The sequence below is a fragment of the Melanostigma gelatinosum genome, assembly GCF_949748355.1.
Source record: "Melanostigma gelatinosum genome assembly, chromosome: 10".
NCBI lineage: Eukaryota > Metazoa > Chordata > Actinopteri > Perciformes > Zoarcidae > Melanostigma > Melanostigma gelatinosum.
The window spans coordinates 13,712,639-13,732,682 of record NC_136643.1 but is presented as its reverse complement, the minus strand read 5'-3'; the positions used below and the strand labels follow the sequence as shown (position 1 = coordinate 13,732,682).

Sequence of the window (20,044 nt, the reverse complement as noted above, 5' to 3'; positions counted from 1 at the left end):
AAAGTCCCCATTTCTGATTTTGCTTTGTTCATTTAGCTGCTATCTGCCAGCATCTCAGCTGCACTCAAATCCACTAGAGCGACATATTGGGCACCCCTGGTTTAAGTGGTTTGTCAACTTTTATCATTTCATAAAGAGGTCATTCTTTACCTTCAGGTTATTTTATAAGTAGTAAATCTATTGTCTCTGCTGTCGGAATGTGGAGGTCCAGTTTGGTGGATAACTCACTCTGTCTGTGTACCTTATCAATTACTTTTTACAATCACTTCAGTAGTTTACTCATTTAATATTATCACCATCCAGATGAAGAAAGTTGCTATACAATAGAGCGAGGAGTCACTTGGTAGCAGTAGGCAGTCCCCTTAGCTCCCCAACCTCCTGCACCCAAACATCTGCTGCCATCAACCCCGGCTCCTGTGCCTCCGTCTCCAGCCACAGCAGCCTGGCATCAGGGTCTTCATCAGAGAACTGGAGCAGAGACCCTGAGCTCCGCAACACCGACAAACACTGCTTCAGCACCTGATTGGCCTTCCATTTCCCTTCCTTAGACCTCAACAAGGCATCTGTGGTGCCCTTATCAACTATAAGGTCCACACTGCTACAACCGTAGTGCTCGTGGAGCTGTGTGCAGTCCAGCTCTACGAACTCAAGCCGAGAGGAAAGATTGTGAGCTTGAATGGCTTTGGTTTGGACGTGTTCATGCATTAGTCGCACAGCTATGGGGGAAATGTCTGCACAAGTGACCCGGACCGGGAGAGGAGAGCGTCTGTAAATACAGGGCCCGAAAGCAGAAGTGCCACAGCCCATAGCCAGGACTTGGAGCAAACCGTCTGGGTGGGGCTTGGTCTGCAATAGGGGCATAATGAAGTCCCGGACAGCATCGAAGCCAAAGAACCACTCAAAGTGTTTGAAGGTGTTTGTGCTGCTGCTGCTCTCAGTGTAGAAGCGGTCCCAAGTTGCTTTCTTATCCATGTTTTCAATCAGTTCAGCTAGGCAGAAACACAGATGGGATTATGTCACGAGTTAGTGAGTGAACGTTAGCAGTAAAACACATACAACTTGCCTTAATGCCTCCATCCTTCTGTCATATTTGGAGGGACTTTATGCTGAAGTAAATTTAAAATCCATCAATTTAATGTGTCAAATGTCTTTTCTTTTAATATATGATTTAAGACCTTTTCTTGGGTCCTTAGAAGCCACTAAGCTCGGCATGAAGACGATCTACCAAGCTGACAAACTCAAATGACTCACATTGCTCATTAAAATAAAAAAGCAACATACACTCAACAGTCCTGCATTGAATCCTCCCTTTGTGTACTTTATAATGCTCAGTTCATCTTTAAACTGTTAAATAGATGTGTTGATGTATCCAGGCTGTGTTATATTAGACTGCATTAGCTTGGTGTTGCCAACAAGTTTGCAACTGAGTGTGACGTTATTGCACAACAAAGTGCTACTTTATGGTCAGCTTCTGTAGCTAACATATCGGTGACAATTAGGTAAGACATCAGTGCACACACCTGCAACTCACTTTAACTTTTCTTTCTTACTTATTTGGAGGTTCACGCTATTCCCCCCCAGACCACTCGCTGTGTGCAAACACCCTGCCTGAGTCTCGGTGCAGTGACAATACAATCAAAGGTGTTATGATGTGGTGCGTTCATGGACCCAAATGCAGACTCAGGACAGCAGAGTTATTTTTCAAAAAACAATTTTATTTATTTCTCACAGGCAGAGGAAAAGACAGGAAATACATAGTCAAAAAGGAGGCGTCTCTATGCGCTCCGCATGGGTCCAAGCCGGAAAGTGGCAAAATCCTCTGAGCGGCTGACGAAGCCGACAGGTAAACAGTCACGTCAAACACAGAGGCGCGTCCTCGCGCTCCGCTCTGATCCTAGCCGGAAAGTGGCTGGCAGGCAGGCTGGAACGTCTGTGTGATACCCGAGGCTGGACACAGGAACGCCAAGACTACACAGTTGATCTCCGAGGAACTAACTGGAAGGCTTCTTCGTGCAGGTGAAAACCCGAGGCTCGACACTGGACGGTAGGTAAGTTGAACAGGTAAGGTAACCCTCCGCTCTGATCCTAGCCGGAAAGTGGCTGGCAGGCAGGCTGGAACGTCTGTGTGATACCCGAGGCTCGACACAGGACGTCAGCTAAATTAAACACAAAAACAGATTGTTAGAGCTAGAAGAGCTAGAAGAGGAGCGAGAATAAATAGGAGTGGAGAAGACACAAGAGGAGGGAGGAGATGGGTCACAGCGAGTGGAGGAGCCAGTCCTGACGTGAAGCGTTGTCGCGCCTGAAGGTTTAAAAAAATAAATACAACCATCAGACCACTGCTCCCCATCGTGGAAACAAACCAAGGACTGTTACATCATATAGACTTCTCTGCAGGCAGTTCTGTTAGTCATTCGGTATGTGAGTCTCAATGGGAGATGATGAAAGAAACGTATCAAAGTGTTAAAATAACTGTGTGACATTCAGGTTCTTTGTTCTTACCGTGCTCCTGGTTGGAGGGACTGTGTCCGTGCTGCCAGGGTTGTAGTCTGGTGGGGGACTAGGTGAGGAGCTAGAAGAGGAGCTAGAAGAAGAGAGAGAAGAAATATGAGTGGAGAAGACACAAGAGGAGGGAGGAGATGGGTCACAGCGAGTGGAGGAGCCAGTCCTGCGTTGTAAGGCTGGGATTCTACGGAGGATGATCTGTGGGGCGTCGGGGCGGTTGGGGTCCGGGATGAGGAAAGTCCTCCACGTGAAGCGTCGTCGCGCCTGAAGGTTTAAAAAAATAAATACAACCATCAGACCACTGCTCCACATCGTAGAAACAAACCAAGGACTGTTACATCATATAGACTTCTCTGCAGGCAGTTCTGTTAGTCATTCGGTATGTGAGTCTCAATGGGAGATGATGAAAGAAACGTATCAAAGTGTTAAAATAACTGTGTGACATTCAGGTTCTTTGTTCTTACCGTGCTCCTGGTTGGAGGGACTGTGTCCGTGCTGCCAGGGTTGTAGTCTGGTGGGGGACTAGGTGAGGAGCTAGAAGAAGAGAGAGAAGAAGAGAGAGAAGAAATATGAGTGGAGAAGACACAAGAGGAGGGAGGAGATGGGTCACAGCGAGTGGAGGAGCCAGTCCTGCGTTGTGAGGCTGGGATTCTACGGAGGATGAACCGTGGGGCGTCGGGGCGGTTGGGGTCCGGGATGAGGAAAGACCTCCACGTGAAGCGTCGTCGCGCCTGAAGGTTTAAAAAAATAAATACAACCATCAGACCACTGCTCCACATCGTGGAAACAAACCAAGGACTGTTACATCATATAGACTTCTCTGCAGGCAGTTCTGTTAGTCATTCGGTATGTGAGTCTCAATGGGAGATGATGAAAGAAACGTATCAAAGTGTTAAAATAACTGTGTGACATTCAGGTTCTTTGTTCTTACCGTGCTCCTGGTTGGAGGGACTGTGTCCGTGCTGCCAGGGTTGTAGTCTGGTGGGGGACTAGGTGAGGAGCTAGAAGAGGAGCTAGAAGAAGAGAGAGAAGAAATAGGAGTGGAGAAGACACAATAGGAGGGAGGAGATGGGTCACAGCGAGTGGAGGAGCCAGTCCTGCGTTGTGAGGCTGGGATTCTACGGAGGATGATCCGTGGGGCGTCGGGGCGGTTGGGGTCCGGGATGAGGAAAGTCCTCCACGTGAAGCGTCGTCCCGCCTGAAGGTTTAAAAAAATAAATACAACCATCAGACCACTGCTCCACATCGTGGAAACAAACCAAGGACTGTTACATCATATAGACTTCTCTGCAGGCAGTTCTGTTAGTCATTCGGTATGTGAGTCTCAATGGGAGATGATGAAAGAAACTTATCAAAGTGTTAAAATAACTGTGTGACATTCAGGTTCTTTGTTCTTACCGTGCTCCTGGTTGGAGGGACTGTGTCCGTGCTGCCAGGGTTGTAGTCTGGTGGGGGACTAGGTGAGGAGCTAGAAGAAGAGAGAGGAGAAATAGGAGTGGAGAAGACACAAGAGGAGGGAGGAGATGGGTCACAGCGAGTGGAGGAGGAACGTAGGGGGACGTAGGGGAACTGTCGTGCCATCTGAGGGTAAAAACACACACAACCCTCAGACCACTGATCCATATCATAGTCATTTCTCATATCACATTGAAAGGATCAGTAGCACAAAGCAGTGTGACTAGATAGAAAGTAAATGTCATACAATAAATGATACGCTCGCAAAAGTATTAGCAGAAACAAACCCAGTACAGTGCAACATGTTTGCATTTGTTTCAGTATTGTTACTGCAGGAGGCCTTCCATATGTCTACATTGACTAAAAGTCAGAAACATATCAGCACTTTTTCGATAGAAAATATCTTTTAGTGGTTCTTTCACTCTGCTGTTCATTGTGTTAATATGTATGAAAAATATCACAAGTATGTAAGAAATGTGTGAATTGTGAGTTAATATGGATTAAATATATTATCATGCGTGCATCACTTGTGATCCGTATCACCGAGAAGTTATATAAATATAAAGAAACAATATTTCTATTAGCATTTCTCAGTTTAAGCTAACGCTGGACGGTCGGGTCTATAAAGCTAACGTTAGCTAACCAAGAAAGCAGCTTTTGTTCAGATAAACTTGTTTAAACTTGGTCTCAACAGTCAAAAGTCAGTCCTAGTGGATTAATATACACTGATAACTGAAAATATTATCAATATTAGGATAAACATCGGTTCAGATAGATACATAAATAAATACATAAAAAACAGTGGTGGAAAAAGTATATAAATATCGCTTTTTTTCCTGCAAAAGTTGATCAGAATCAGACTTACCTTTATCAGTAACGTTAAGTCACGGATGCAGAAAAATCCTGGTTTGAAGGTGTTTCTTGGGAGGTTTCTTCGAGTGAAAGTAGATTTCGGCTTTTTCGAGTGAAAGTAGATTTCGGCTTTTTCTGACGGACCAACGGTTGGAACAGACTGAATTTAGAAAAAATGCACAATTTGGTAAACATGGTAACGATGGAACGTTCGACTGAGAACAGCTCGTTCTTACCTCAGAGTCTCCATCAGGTCCTCAACAGTCCTCCGCTGCACAAACAGACATTAAATACAACTTTAAGAGGAATATATCCACATGAGCTCAAATAATACAACTAACATGACATTGTGACTCAGTCTCCTGTCGCGTTTGAGAGTCACGTGACCTGCCCAGGGGTTAACCACACATTAAGTCTCCATTCAGGCCTATTTAAAAAACACGGTCTCATATAATGTCCAATAATATAGAGATGCATGTTTGCATGGAGGTTTGAGGGTGTCAGGTTGGACCCTGTCCTTGGTCCTATGTGGTCCTCCAGTGTCCACAGATTGACAGCACGTGGACCTGCTGTTTCACGTTTCCTACATTGTTGTGACAGGAAGCCAGAGTTTCAGAATAAGTGACACAAACATCAATTTGAAATAAAATGAAAACATATTTTCTGAGGTTTGTTTACTGGTCCACATCCTGTCTGTCTTTTGGGCCATCGTTGGACAAATGTCTCTCCAGAGACATTACATTTACACACCCCTGCATCACACCTGTATTACTCTCTTTGATCCATTTCCTTTTTTTTAAAGTAGAAACTTGATGTAACTTTACTAATTGATATTGTGCATAGTGGCATGTATGCACATGTTAAATGAGTTGTTTAACAAGTACTTGTGGGAAGAAGCAAAGTTAGTAATGTGCACGAATGAGTTCTTTGGTCCGAAATATTCTGCTAGGATGAACACTGTACACACTTTGGTTAGATTTTAGTCTAAAACACTGACCAAGGACTTGCTGTCGTATAATGTATGTAAATGTAGATAATGGTTGGCTGCTATGTAATAGAATTTGTCACCAAGGAATCAAACCCGAAAAACAAATGCTATTTGTACACTTGAAGCACGATTGAGATTACTTACACTTCTTTACATAATTGTTATTGTGGAAAGCATTTTGTACACAGTCTCATCTATATAGTAGTTACAGACATAGATAAAGACAAATATGATGCATATGTTCATTAATACCACTATATTTGCTGTCATCATTACTGTCTGTTTTGCTAACATGAGTAAAATATAATACAGAGATGTGTTTTATCACATCAGAGCTACAATGATCTCAATAAGTTAATGGAACAAATTGTTTTCCTGTGACGCCAATACACACATTTGTGCACTTCTAGCACTCAACCAAATTAGTTGTCAAATACTGTGTTATGCATTTGTTGGCATGTGTGTATTTGTGTGAACTTTGTAGTTTGTGGTTAGATTTTCCTTGAAAGATGTTTTGCATTCTTTACTTCACAGCTATATTCATATATATATATGTATATATATATATATATATATATATATTTATTGTTTTCTTCTTTCTACGGTCTTTGCTTCAATTAACTGCTGCACACTCAATCTGCCCTCCCTCTGGAATAACAGTATTCACAGTTTCCTGGCATGAACAGGACATCACAGAACATTGTTATCCTCCTTGTTTGTCCGGCGCACATGCTTGTGTCCGCTGTAGGATGATGGGGTAAGATACTGGCACCAAACTCCTGTCGTGTAAACCAGCAGCATATCTGACCTGTAGCATTGGATTCAGAATAGATTTTGACCGCTACCACTTTTCATAATTTGGCTCAGGATGTTTGGTGCCACCATGATGATTTTAGGATTATCAAATCCTCCTTGAATATCAAATTGTTAGCATTGATTATTTACTGAGAGTAAAGTACAGTACAACTTAGAGCTTTGCGGACAATGTCTTTATGCTACCGTTCACTCACAGGTTTGTTTGGATCATATGTATTGTCTGGCACTGGCCTCTGGCCACTGCCGTTGTTGTGGCATATGAATCACGAGATTCGATCGCTGTTTTTACCGATGCTGACAGTGAGAGTTTGAACTGTTGGGGAGAGACAGTTCTTACATTCTGCAAGGTGGCTAGGCAATCCACATGCTGCTGTCAGTGTCAATAGTGGGCGTGAGTCTTCTTCCTCGTCATATGCCAGTCTGCGTGAGGGTACTCCCGGTGGCCAATGTAGCATGATGGGGTAATATACCCTCACCAAACTCCTGTCCTGTGAACCAGAAGCATATCTGACCTGTAACTTTGGATTCAGAATAGATTTTGTCCGTCAGCACTTTTCATAATTGAGCTTAGTATGTTTGGTGCCACCATGATGATTTAAGGATTATCAAATCCTCCTTGAATATCAAATTGTTAGCATTGATTATTTACTGAGAGTAAAGTACAGTACAACTTAGAGAGCTTTGCTTATAGGAGGGATATTTTGAAATATAGTATTTATAATCATACAGTTGTAAATGAATTAACTAACTGTATAAAATGTTGGGATTTACTCTAACCTCCTACATTAGGACAGTCTTGCTATGCTCTCATTCACTCACTCATCTCTCTGGCTCTCGCTCTCTGGCTCCTCTATCAGCTGACAGTGGGCGATTTCGCCACGGCCTCCCTCAGCCAATCATATATTTCCTGTCAAACTTTAAAGACCTGTTCTCTTCTGTGCAGTCAGCTGTCATTTCAGTAGAACCCGATGTGACCCTCCTCCCCATTCATCATCACATCCGGTGTTCAAGGTTTCTTCCACTGAGGGCAGTCCCACTCCACATGCCGTCATCGAGATCTTCAGCCTGCCCCTGCTGTCTTCAACAACTCCACCAGTGTCGACTCGCCAACATTTAAACTTTACTTTGCACATTTTAATAAATGTATTTGTTCACTGTAAATGAAGTTTCTCCTGATTTAACAACCTGTGTCTCCCTGTATAAGTCTGTCAATTATCTCCCGGTGGCTTCAGTTCTATTTATTATGTTTTTTGTGATGTATGTTATGTTATTTCAAACTAATTTGCAATCATAAGAAGCGTGGTCTTTGTTGGTGAAATGTTTCTTATATACAAAGAACTTTTACTTCTCGTAAAAAAAACTCCAAATATATATATATATAGTAGAGTAAAATGTTTTAGGTGTGTTTTCTAGAAACTACAGGTCTGATGAGGAAAGTGGGAACAGGTGTGTAGGTGGGAGGGGATGTCATGTGACCAGGACTGGCAGGTCTGGGGAGTGAGCAGGGGCTGGAGAGAAGGACAGAGAGACAGGACGGGCAAAACCACCAACCCACTACAAAGTCTCTGCCCTCCCTCGAACTTCTCACACAGTTTAAGACCCTAGGTAACATAAAGACGAGTTAATGTCACTGTCTCACTATAACCATGTTTTTACTGAGATGTCTTCAGAAGGTACGAACGGAATTTTACTTAGCAACACCACGATGTAAACATACCCCAAAATCATGTCAGACAATCTTAACAAAATATGAAACTGACGAAAGGTAGGTCAATTATCGCTCCTAACTGTGCTTTAATGCAGAATGGGCCACTTAGAATTGTTTTTGATCGTTGACATCTGGGATTTTTCTGAATGAAACTATAGGCTCACTGACCTTTATTCTAATGATGCAAATGTTATGGAGCACAGAATCCAGCATGCTCCTCTAACATTTAGTAGTAGGTTAATACTTTGAAGTTAAGCACAAAATACCTCAGGATTGTACCTCATTACTTCTTGAAGGATGCACAGATTTCTGTTTGCATAAACTTACAACTGACACAATCAAGAGGATTGGAAGACAGTTAGAAAAAAAACAGATTTATTGTAATAGGACAGTATAATATGAAAGCAAAATGTACAGCAGTTACGTACTGATACTTTTATCATTTGAACTTCAAAAAAGTTATTCATCTAAGATTGAATTTCAGATTTAATTCACCTAATAATCCACATTACATGATTATTTTCACTTCACTTCAGCAATCACATACACGACAAAGGACTAAGCACAATACTGTTTCATCTAACTAAAATACAGAGAAAGCATTTCCACCTATTCCTGAGATCTGGGTGATCTGTATCTTCAGAGACCATTGTGAAAATCACGATGGAGAATGAAGCCGAATGTACCAATGTAGCAGCATGGTGATTAAGTAAACATGCATGCAGTGAAAGTACAGATCTTCCCTTGAGACCATATCTGTATCTTTATGTGGATGTCTTGAAAGACAGTGTGAAACTCCAGACCAACATACAGACAGGAAACAGGAATCTTTGACATGTGTCATATTTTGTAAATCCGGGGTGGAGCTTCTTAAACGAATGGACTGACATCCTCTTGACAGGGCCCTGAGGTCAGCACAACATTGTCCAGTCCAATCTCTCCTCCAACATCTTTCCCATGCTGAGCTTCAAAGACAACCTGAAAGACATTCAAAGGTACCATAGCATCTTCAGTTTGTAGATTCGAGAAGTGATTCAACAATATTGGGCTTGTCTTTCAAACATAGGCCACCGTGAACCACAAAAGAGTGCTTTGGCTGGTTTTATTCTTGTTAGCTGTTACAGCGCTATCGTTCAACGATCGTCGATTGAAAATACGTGTTATGAAACTATAACATTACTCACAGATTCTGGCGCTTCCTCTTTCCAGGCCACAGTGAGGAGCTCTGTCTGCCAGCCCTGGTCTCTGCTTTGGCTCTGCTCCCATACGGGGTAAGCATTATTATTATCCAGCAGCACCCTGAGAGTTCCCACATTGTGACCCACCACACGGTAGTCAAAGGTGAGGCAGAAGCTGCCCTGCTGGGTCCGGTCACTGAGAAGCAACTTCAGTTTGGCTGTATCCTCCGGCTCCCCGAGGAGCCCACTCATGGATATGTAGTACTCAGCACCTGAGAGAGTGTGTCTCATAAGTGAATGCATCTACATTGTAAAATTATCTTAAATAACCTGTAATACACATATCATTTTGTTACCGTTATGGTAGGCTACGCTCCAGTCCATGTCATCAGCCTTGTCTTGGATCCACTCACATGCTCCCTGATCAAAGTTGCAATCCAGCATAAACTCTAGGGGGTAAAACCAAAGGAGCACATTAGGAAAATGTCTTATAAATGGTCATGAAATAACAATGGAACATAAACAGATATTTGATTACTTGATTACTTGATTACATGAGTGACTTGCTGTCACTCATGTCTTGAGATACACACAATATTATTCACAGAGTTGCACATTCTATAGTTTGATAAATTAATTTCAAACAGCGTGTCTATTTGTCTTCCCATATTCTCCGTCGGTGACACATCTTTTACGTCTTTGTATTTTTCATGCTCAACCAGCAGAGAGCGACATTTAACCATAGACTTTGTGCATTTAACCAACGTCACTTTAAAGTCCCCATTTCTGATTTTGCTTTGTTCATTTAGCTGCTATCTGCCAGCATCTCAGCTGCACTCAAATCCACTAGAGCGACATATTGGGCACCCCTGGTTTAAGTGGTTTGTCAACTTTTATCATTTCATAAAGAGGTCATTCTTTACCTTCAGGTTATTTTATAAGTAGTAAATCTATTGTCTCTGCTGTCGGAATGTGGAGGTCCAGTTTGGTGGATAACTCACTCTGTGTACCTTATCAATTACTTTTTACAATCACTTCAGTAGTTTACTCATTTAATATTATCACCATCCAGATGAAGAAAGTTGCTATACAATAGAGCGAGGAGTCACTTGGTAGCAGTAGTCAGTCCCCTTAGCTCCCCAACCTCCTGCACCCCAACATCTGCTGCCATCAACCCCGGCTCCTGTGCCTCCGTCTCCAGCCACAGCAGCCTGGCATCAGGGTCTTCATCAGAGAACTGGAGCAGAGACCCTGAGCTCCGCAACACCGACAAACACTGCTTCAGCACCTGATTGGCCTTCCATTTCCCTTCCTTAGACCTCAACAAGGCATCTGTGGTGCCCTTATCAACTATAAGGTCCACACTGCTACAACCGTAGTGCTCGTGGAGCTGTGTGCAGTCCAGCTCTACGAACTCAAGCCGAGAGGAAAGATTGTGAGCTTGAATGGCTTTGGTTTGGACGTGTTCATGCATTAGTCGCACAGCTATGGGGGAAATGTCTGCACAAGTGACCCGGACCGGGAGAGGAGAGCGTCTGTAAATACAGGGCCCGAAAGCAGAAGTGCCACAGCCCATAGCCAGGACTTGGAGCAAACCGTCTGGGTGGGGCTTGGTCTGCAATAGGGGCATAATGAAGTCCCGGACAGCATCGAAGCCAAAGAACCACTCAAAGTGTTTGAAGGTGTTTGTGCTGCTGCTGCTCTCAGTGTAGAAGCGGTCCCAAGTTGCTTTCTTATCCATGTTTTCAATCAGTTCAGCTAGGCAGAAACACAGATGGGATTATGTCACGAGTTAGTGAGTGAACATTAGCAGTAAAACACATACAACTTGCCTTAATGCCTCCATCCTTCTGTCATATTTGGAGGGACTTTATGCTGAAGTAAATTTAAAATCCATCAATTTAATGTGTCAAATGTCTTTTCTTTTAATATATGATTTAAGACCTTTTCTTGGGTCCTTAGAAGCCACTAAGCTCGGCATGAAGACGATCTAGCAAGCTGACAAACTCAAATGACTCACATTGCTCATTAAAATAAAAAAGCAACATACACTCAACAGTCCTGCATTGAATCCTCCCTTTGTGTACTTTATAATGCTCAGTTCATCTTTAAACTGTTAAATAGATGTGTTGATGTATCCAGGCTGTGTTATATTAGACTGCATTAGCTTGGTGTTGCCAACAAGTTTGCAACTGAGTGTGACGTTATTGCACAACAAAGTGCTACTTTATGGTCAGCTTCTGTAGCTAACATATCGGTGACAATTAGGTAAGACATCAGTGCACACACCTGCAACTCACTTTAACTTTTCTTTCTTACTTATTTGGAGGTTCACGCTATTCCCCCCCAGACCACTCGCTGTGTGCAAACACCCTGCCTGAGTCTCGGTGCAGTGACAATACAATCAAAGGTGTTATGATGTGGTGCGTTCATGGACCCAAATGCAGACTCAGGACAGCAGAGTTATTTTTCAAAAAACAATTTTATTTATTTCTCACAGGCAGAGGAAAAGACAGGAAATACATAGTCAAAAAGGAGGCGTCTCTATGCGCTCCGCATGGGTCCAAGCCGGAAAGTGGCAAAATCCTCTGAGCGGCTGACGAAGCCGACAGGTAAACAGTCACGTCAAACACAGAGGCGCGTCCTCGCGCTCCGCTCTGATCCTAGCCGGAAAGTGGCTGGCAGGCAGGCTGGAACGTCTGTGTGATACCCGAGGCTCGACACAGGAACGCCAAGACTACACAGTTGATCTCCGAGGAACTAACTGGAAGGCTTCTTCGTGCAGGTGAAAACCCGAGGCTCGACACTGGACGGTAGGTAAGTTGAACAGGTAAGGTAACCCTCCGCTCTGATCCTAGCCGGAAAGTGGCTGGCAGGCAGGCTGGAACGTCTGTGTGATACCCGAGGCTCGACACAGGACGTCAGCTAAATTAAACACAAAAACAGATTGTTAGAGCTAGAAGAGCTAGAAGAGGAGCGAGAATAAATAGGAGTGGAGAAGACACAAGAGGAGGGAGGAGATGGGTCACAGCGAGTGGAGGAGCCAGTCCTGACGTGAAGCGTTGTCGCGCCTGAAGGTTTAAAAAAATAAATACAACCATCAGAACACTGCTCCCCATCGTGGAAACAAACCAAGGACTGTTACATCATATAGACTTCTCTGCAGGCAGTTCTGTTAGTCATTCGGTATGTGAGTCTCAATGGGAGATGATGAAAGAAACGTATCAAAGTGTTAAAATAACTGTGTGACATTCAGGTTCTTTGTTCTTACCGTGCTCCTGGTTGGAGGGACTGTGTCCGTGCTGCCAGGGTTGTAGTCTGGTGGGGGACTAGGTGAGGAGCTAGAAGAGGAGCTAGAAGAAGAGAGAGAAGAAATATGAGTGGAGAAGACACAAGAGGAGGGAGGAGATGGGTCACAGCGAGTGGAGGAGCCAGTCCTGCGTTGTAAGGCTGGGATTCTACGGAGGATGATCTGTGGGGCGTCGGGGCGGTTGGGGTCCGGGATGAGGAAAGACCTCCACGTGAAGCGTCGTCGCGCCTGAAGGTTTAAAAAAATAAATACAACCATCAGACCACTGCTCCACATCGTAGAAACAAACCAAGGACTGTTACATCATATAGACTTCTCTGCAGGCAGTTCTGTTAGTCATTCGGTATGTGAGTCTCAATGGGAGATGATGAAAGAAACGTATCAAAGTGTTAAAATAACTGTGTGACATTCAGGTTCTTTGTTCTTACCGTGCTCCTGGTTGGAGGGACTGTGTCCGTGCTGCCAGGGTTGTAGTCTGGTGGGGGACTAGGTGAGGAGCTAGAAGAAGAGAGAGAAGAAGAGAGAGAAGAAATATGAGTGGAGAAGACACAAGAGGAGGGAGGAGATGGGTCACAGCGAGTGGAGGAGCCAGTCCTGCGTTGTGAGGCTGGGATTCTACGGAGGATGATCCGTGGGGCGTCGGGGCGGTTGGGGTCCGGGATGAGGAAAGTCCTCCACGTGAAGCGTCGTCCCGCCTGAAGGTTTAAAAAAATAAATACAACCATCAGACCACTGCTCCACATCGTGGAAACAAACCAAGGACTGTTACATCATATAGACTTCTCTGCAGGCAGTTCTGTTAGTCATTCGGTATGTGAGTCTCAATGGGAGATGATGAAAGAAACTTATCAAAGTGTTAAAATAACTGTGTGACATTCAGGTTCTTTGTTCTTACCGTGCTCCTGGTTGGAGGGACTGTGTCCGTGCTGCCAGGGTTGTAGTCTGGTGGGGGACTAGGTGAGGAGCTAGAAGAAGAGAGAGAAGAAGAGAGAGAAGAAATATGAGTGGAGAAGACACAAGAGGAGGGAGGAGATGGGTCACAGCGAGTGGAGGAGCCAGTCCTGCGTTGTGAGGCTGGGATTCTACGGAGGATGATCCGTGGGGCGTCGGGGCGGTTGGGGTCCGGGATGAGGAAAGTCCTCCACGTGAAGCGTCGTCCCGCCTGAAGGTTTAAAAAAATAAATACAACCATCAGACCACTGCTCCACATCGTGGAAACAAACCAAGGACTGTTACATCATATAGACTTCTCTGCAGGCAGTTCTGTTAGTCATTCGGTATGTGAGTCTCAATGGGAGATGATGAAAGAAACGTATCAAAGTGTTAAAATAACTGTGTGACATTCAGGTTCTTTGTTCTTACCGTGCTCCTGGTTGGAGGGACTGTGTCCGTGCTGCCAGGGTTGTAGTCTGGTGGGGGACTAGGTGAGGAGCTAGAAGAGGAGCTAGAAGAAGAGAGAGAAGAAATATGAGTGGAGAAGACACAAGAGGAGGGAGGAGATGGGTCACAGCGAGTGGAGGAGCCAGTCCTGCGTTGTAAGGCTGGGATTCTACGGAGGATGATCTGTGGGGCGTCGGGGCGGTTGGGGTCCGGGATGAGGAAAGACCTCCACGTGAAGCGTCGTCGCGCCTGAAGGTTTAAAAAAATAAATACAACCATCAGACCACTGCTCCACATCGTAGAAACAAACCAAGGACTGTTACATCATATAGACTTCTCTGCAGGCAGTTCTGTTAGTCATTCGGTATGTGAGTCTCAATGGGAGATGATGAAAGAAACGTATCAAAGTGTTAAAATAACTGTGTGACATTCAGGTTCTTTGTTCTTACCGTGCTCCTGGTTGGAGGGACTGTGTCCGTGCTGCCAGGGTTGTAGTCTGGTGGGGGACTAGGTGAGGAGCTAGAAGAAGAGAGAGAAGAAGAGAGAGAAGAAATATGAGTGGAGAAGACACAAGAGGAGGGAGGAGATGGGTCACAGCGAGTGGAGGAGCCAGTCCTGCGTTGTGAGGCTGGGATTCTACGGAGGATGATCCGTGGGGCGTCGGGGCGGTTGGGGTCCGGGATGAGGAAAGACCTCCACGTGAAGCGTCGTCGCGCCTGAAGGTTTAAAAAAATAAATACAACCATCAGACCACTGCTCCACATCGTGGAAACAAACCAAGGACTGTTACATCATATAGACTTCTCTGCAGGCAGTTCTGTTAGTCATTCGGTATGTGAGTCTCAATGGGAGATGATGAAAGAAACGTATCAAAGTGTTAAAATAACTGTGTGACATTCAGGTTCTTTGTTCTTACCGTGCTCCTGGTTGGAGGGACTGTGTCCGTGCTGCCAGGGTTGTAGTCTGGTGGGGGACTAGGTGAGGAGCTAGAAGAAGAGAGAGAAGAAGAGAGAGAAGAAATATGAGTGGAGAAGACACAAGAGGAGGGAGGAGATGGGTCACAGCGAGTGGAGGAGCCAGTCCTGCGTTGTGAGGCTGGGATTCTACGGAGGATGATCCGTGGGGCGTCGGGGCGGTTGGGGTCCGGGATGAGGAAAGACCTCCACGTGAAGCGTCGTCGCGCCTGAAGGTTTAAAAAAATAAATACAACCATCAGACCACTGCTCCACATCGTGGAAACAAACCAAGGACTGTTACATCATATAGACTTCTCTGCAGGCAGTTCTGTTAGTCATTCGGTATGTGAGTCTCAATGGGAGATGATGAAAGAAACGTATCAAAGTGTTAAAATAACTGTGTGACATTCAGGTTCTTTGTTCTTACCGTGCTCCTGGTTGGAGGGACTGTGTCCGTGCTGCCAGGGTTGTAGTCTGGTGGGGGACTAGGTGAGGAGCTAGAAGAGGAGCTAGAAGAAGAGAGAGAAGAAATAGGAGTGAAGACACAATAGGAGGGAGGAGATGGGTCACAGCGAGTGGAGGAGCCAGTCCTGCGTTGTGAGGCTGGGATTCTACGGAGGATGATCCGTGGGGCGTCGGGGCGGTTGGGGTCCGGGATGAGGAAAGTCCTCCACGTGAAGCGTCGTCCCGCCTGAAGGTTTAAAAAAATAAATACAACCATCAGACCACTGCTCCACATCGTGGAAACAAACCAAGGACTGTTACATCATATAGACTTCTCTGCAGGCAGTTCTGTTAGTCATTCGGTATGTGAGTCTCAATGGGAGATGATGAAAGAAACTTATCAAAGTGTTAAAATAACTGTGTGACATTCAGGTTCTTTGTTCTTACCGTGCTCCTGGTTGGAGGGACTGTGTCCGTGCTGCCAGGGTTGTAGTCTGGTGGGGGACTAGGTGAGGAGCTAGAAGAGGAGCTAGAAGAAGAGAGAGAAGAAATAGGAGTGGAGAAGACACAAGAGGAGGGAGGAGATGGGTCACAGCGAGTGGAGGAGGAACGTAGGGGGACGTAGGGGAACTGTCGTGCCATCTGAGGGTAAAAACACACACAACCCTCAGACCACTGATCCATATCATAGTCATTTCTCATATCACATTGAAAGGATCAGTAGCACAAAGCAGTGTGACTAGATAGAAAGTAAATGTCATACAATAAATGATACGCTCGCAAAAGTATTAGCAGAAACAAACCCAGTACAGTGCAACATGTTTGCATTTGTTTCAGTATTGTTACTGCAGGAGGCCTTCCATATGTCTACATTGACTAAAAGTCAGAAACATATCAGCACTTTTTCGATAGAAAATATCTTTTAGTGGTTCTTTCACTCTGCTGTTCATTGTGTTAATATGTATGAAAAATATCACAAGTATGTAAGAAATGTGTGAATTGTGAGTTAATATGGATTAAATATATTATCATGCGTGCATCACTTGTGATCCGTATCACCGAGAAGTTATATAAATATAAAGAAACAATATTTCTATTAGCATTTCTCAGTTTAAGCTAACGCTGGACGGTCGGGTCTATAAAGCTAACGTTAGCTAACCAAGAAAGCAGCTTTTGTTCAGATAAACTTGTTTAAACTTGGTCTCAACAGTCAAAAGTCAGTCCTAGTGGATTAATATACACTGATAACTGAAAATATTATCAATATTAGGATAAACATCGGTTCAGATAGATACATAAATAAATACATAAAAAACAGTGGTGGAAAAAGTATATAAATCTCGCTTTTTTTCCTGCAAAAGTTGATCAGAATCAGACTTACCTTTATCAGTAACGTTAAGTCACGGATGCAGAAAAATCCTGGTTTGAAGGTGTTTCTTGGGAGGTTTCTTCGAGTGAAAGTAGATTTCGGCTTTTTCGAGTGAAAGTAGATTTCGGCTTTTTCTGACGGACCAACGGTTGGAACAGACTGAATTTAGAAAAAATGCACAATTTGGTAAACATGGTAACGATGGAACGTTCGACTGAGAACAGCTCGTTCTTACCTCAGAGTCTCCATCAGGTCCTCAACAGTCCTCCGCTGCACAAACAGACATTAAATACAACTTTAAGAGGAATATATCCACATGAGCTCAAATAATACAACTAACATGACATTGTGACTCAGTCTCCTGTCGCGTTTGAGAGTCACGTGACCTGCCCAGGGGTTAACCACACATTAAGTCTCCATTCAGGCCTATTTAAAAAACACGGTCTCATATAATGTCCAATAATATAGAGATGCATGTTTGCATGGAGGTTTGAGGGTGTCAGGTTGGACCCTGTCCTTGGTCCTATGTGGTCCTCCAGTGTCCACAGATTGACAGCACGTGGACCTGCTGTTTCACGTTTCCTACATTGTTGTGACAGGAAGCCAGAGTTTCAGAATAAGTGACACAAACATCAATTTGAAATAAAATGAAAACATATTTTCTGAGGTTTGTTTACTGGTCCACATCCTGTCTGTCTTTGGGCCATCGTTGGACAAATGTCTCTCCAGAGACATTACATTTACACACCCCTGCATCACACCTGTATTACTCTCTTTGATCCATTTCCTTTTTTTTAAAGTAGAAACTTGATGTAACTTTACTAATTGATATTGTGCATAGTGGCATGTATGCACATGTTAAATGAGTTGTTTAACAAGTACTTGTGGGAAGAAGCAAAGTTAGTAATGTGCACGAATGAGTTCTTTGGTCCGAAATATTCTGCTAGGATGAACACTGTACACACTTTGGTTAGATTTTAGTCTAAAACACTGACCAAGGACTTGCTGTCGTATAATGTATGTAAATGTAGATAATGGTTGGCTGCTATGTAATAGAATTTGTCACCAAGGAATCAAACCCGAAAAACAAATGCTATTTGTACACTTGAAGCACGATTGAGATTACTTACACTTCTTTACATAATTGTTATTGTGGAAAGCATTTTGTACACAGTCTCATCTATATAGTAGTTACAGACATAGATAAAGACAAATATGATGCATATGTTCATTAATACCACTATATTTGCTGTCATCATTACTGTCTGTTTTGCTAACATGAGTAAAATATAATACAGAGATGTGTTTTATCACATCAGAGCTACAATGATCTCAATAAGTTAATGGAACAAATTGTTTTCCTGTGACGCCAATACACACATTTGTGCACTTCTAGCACTCAACCAAATTAGTTGTCAAATACTGTGTTATGCATTTGTTGGCATGTGTGTATTTGTGTGAACTTTGTAGTTTGTGGTTAGATTTTCCTTGAAAGATGTTTTGCATTCTTTACTTCACAGCTATATTCATATATATATATGTGTATATATATATATATATATATATATATATATATATATATATATATATATTTATTGTTTTCTTCTTTCTACGGTCTTTGCTTCAATTAACTGCTGCACACTCAATCTGCCCTCCCTCTGGAATAACAGTATTCACAGTTTCCTGGCATGAACAGGACATCACAGAACATTGTTATCCTCCTTGTTTGTCCGGCGCACATGCTTGTGTCCGCTGTAGGATGATGGGGTAAGATACTGGCACCAAACTCCTGTCGTGTAAACCAGCAGCATATCTGACCTGTAGCATTGGATTCAGAATAGATTTTGACCGCTACCACTTTTCATAATTTGGCTCAGGATGTTTGGTGCCACCATGATGATTTTAGGATTATCAAATCCTCCTTGAATATCAAATTGTTAGCATTGATTATTTACTGAGAGTAAAGTACAGTACAACTTAGAGCTTTGCGGACAATGTCTTTATGCTACCGTTCACTCACAGGTTTGTTTGGATCATATGTATTGTCTGGCACTGGCCTCTGGCCACTGCCGTTGTTGTGGCATATGAATCACGAGATTCGATCGCTGTTTTTACCGATGCTGACAGTGAGAGTTTGAACTGTTGGGGAGAGACAGTTCTTACATTCTGCAAGGTGGCTAGGCAATCCACATGCTGCTGTCAGTGTCAATAGTGGGCGTGAGTCTTCTTCCTCGTCATATGCCAGTCTGCGTGAGGGTACTCCCGGTGGCCAATGTAGCATGATGGGGTAATATACCCTCACCAAACTCCTGTCCTGTGAACCAGAAGCATATCTGACCTGTAACTTTGGATTCAGAATAGATTTTGTCCGTCAGCACTTTTCATAATTGAGCTTAGTATGTTTGGTGCCACCATGATGATTTAAGGATTATCAAATCCTCCTTGAATATCAAATTGTTAGCATTGATTATTTACTGAGAGTAAAGTACAGTACAACTTAGAGAGCTTTGCTTATAGGAGGGATATTTTGAAATATAGTATTTATAATCATACAGTTGTAAATGAATTAACTAACTGTATAAAATGTTGGGATTTACTCTAACCTCCTACATTAGGACAGTCTTGTTATGCTCTCATTCACTCACTCATCTCTCTGGCTCTCGCTCTCTGGCTCCTCTATCAGCTGACAGTGGGCGATTTCGCCACGGCCTCCCTCAGCCAATCATATATTTCCTGTCAAACTTTAAAGACCTGTTCTCTTCTGTGCAGTCAGCTGTCATTTCAGTAGAACCCGATGTGACCCTCCTCCCCATTCATCATCACATCCGGTGTTCAAGGTTTCTTCCACTGAGGGCAGTCCCACTCCACATGCCGTCATCGAGATCTTCAGCCTGCCCCTGCTGTCTTCAACAACTCCACCAGTGTCGACTCGCCAACATTTAAACTTTACTTTGCACATTTTAATAAATGTATTTGTTCACTGTAAATGAAGTTTCTCCTGATTTAACAACCTGTGTCTCCCTGTATAAGTGTGTCAATTATCTCCCGGTGGCTTCAGTTCTATTTATTATGTTTTTTGTGAT

At 43.5% G+C, this 20,044-nt stretch overlaps 1 protein-coding gene and 1 pseudogene across 2 annotated transcripts; both read right to left on the bottom strand.

The window, feature by feature from the left end:
• Positions 1-316: 316 nt before the first annotated feature.
• LOC306783086 (citrate synthase-lysine N-methyltransferase CSKMT, mitochondrial-like) lies at positions 317-7,071 on the bottom strand (annotated as a pseudogene). The gene is made up of 2 exons: positions 6,954-7,071; positions 317-989 (listed from the first exon to the last, which is right to left on the bottom strand). The product of its transcript is annotated as a citrate synthase-lysine N-methyltransferase CSKMT, mitochondrial-like (transcript).
• Positions 7,072-10,607: 3,536 nt separating this feature from the next.
• On the bottom strand, positions 10,608-11,243 carry LOC306783782 (citrate synthase-lysine N-methyltransferase CSKMT, mitochondrial-like; the record flags this gene model as incomplete). The annotated part of the gene is made up of 1 exon (XM_079277593.1): positions 10,608-11,243. One exon carries the CDS (start codon positions 11,241-11,243, stop codon positions 10,608-10,610), a length of 636 nt encoding a protein of 211 aa, XP_079133719.1.
• Between the last annotated feature and the right edge of the window lie 8,801 nt (positions 11,244-20,044).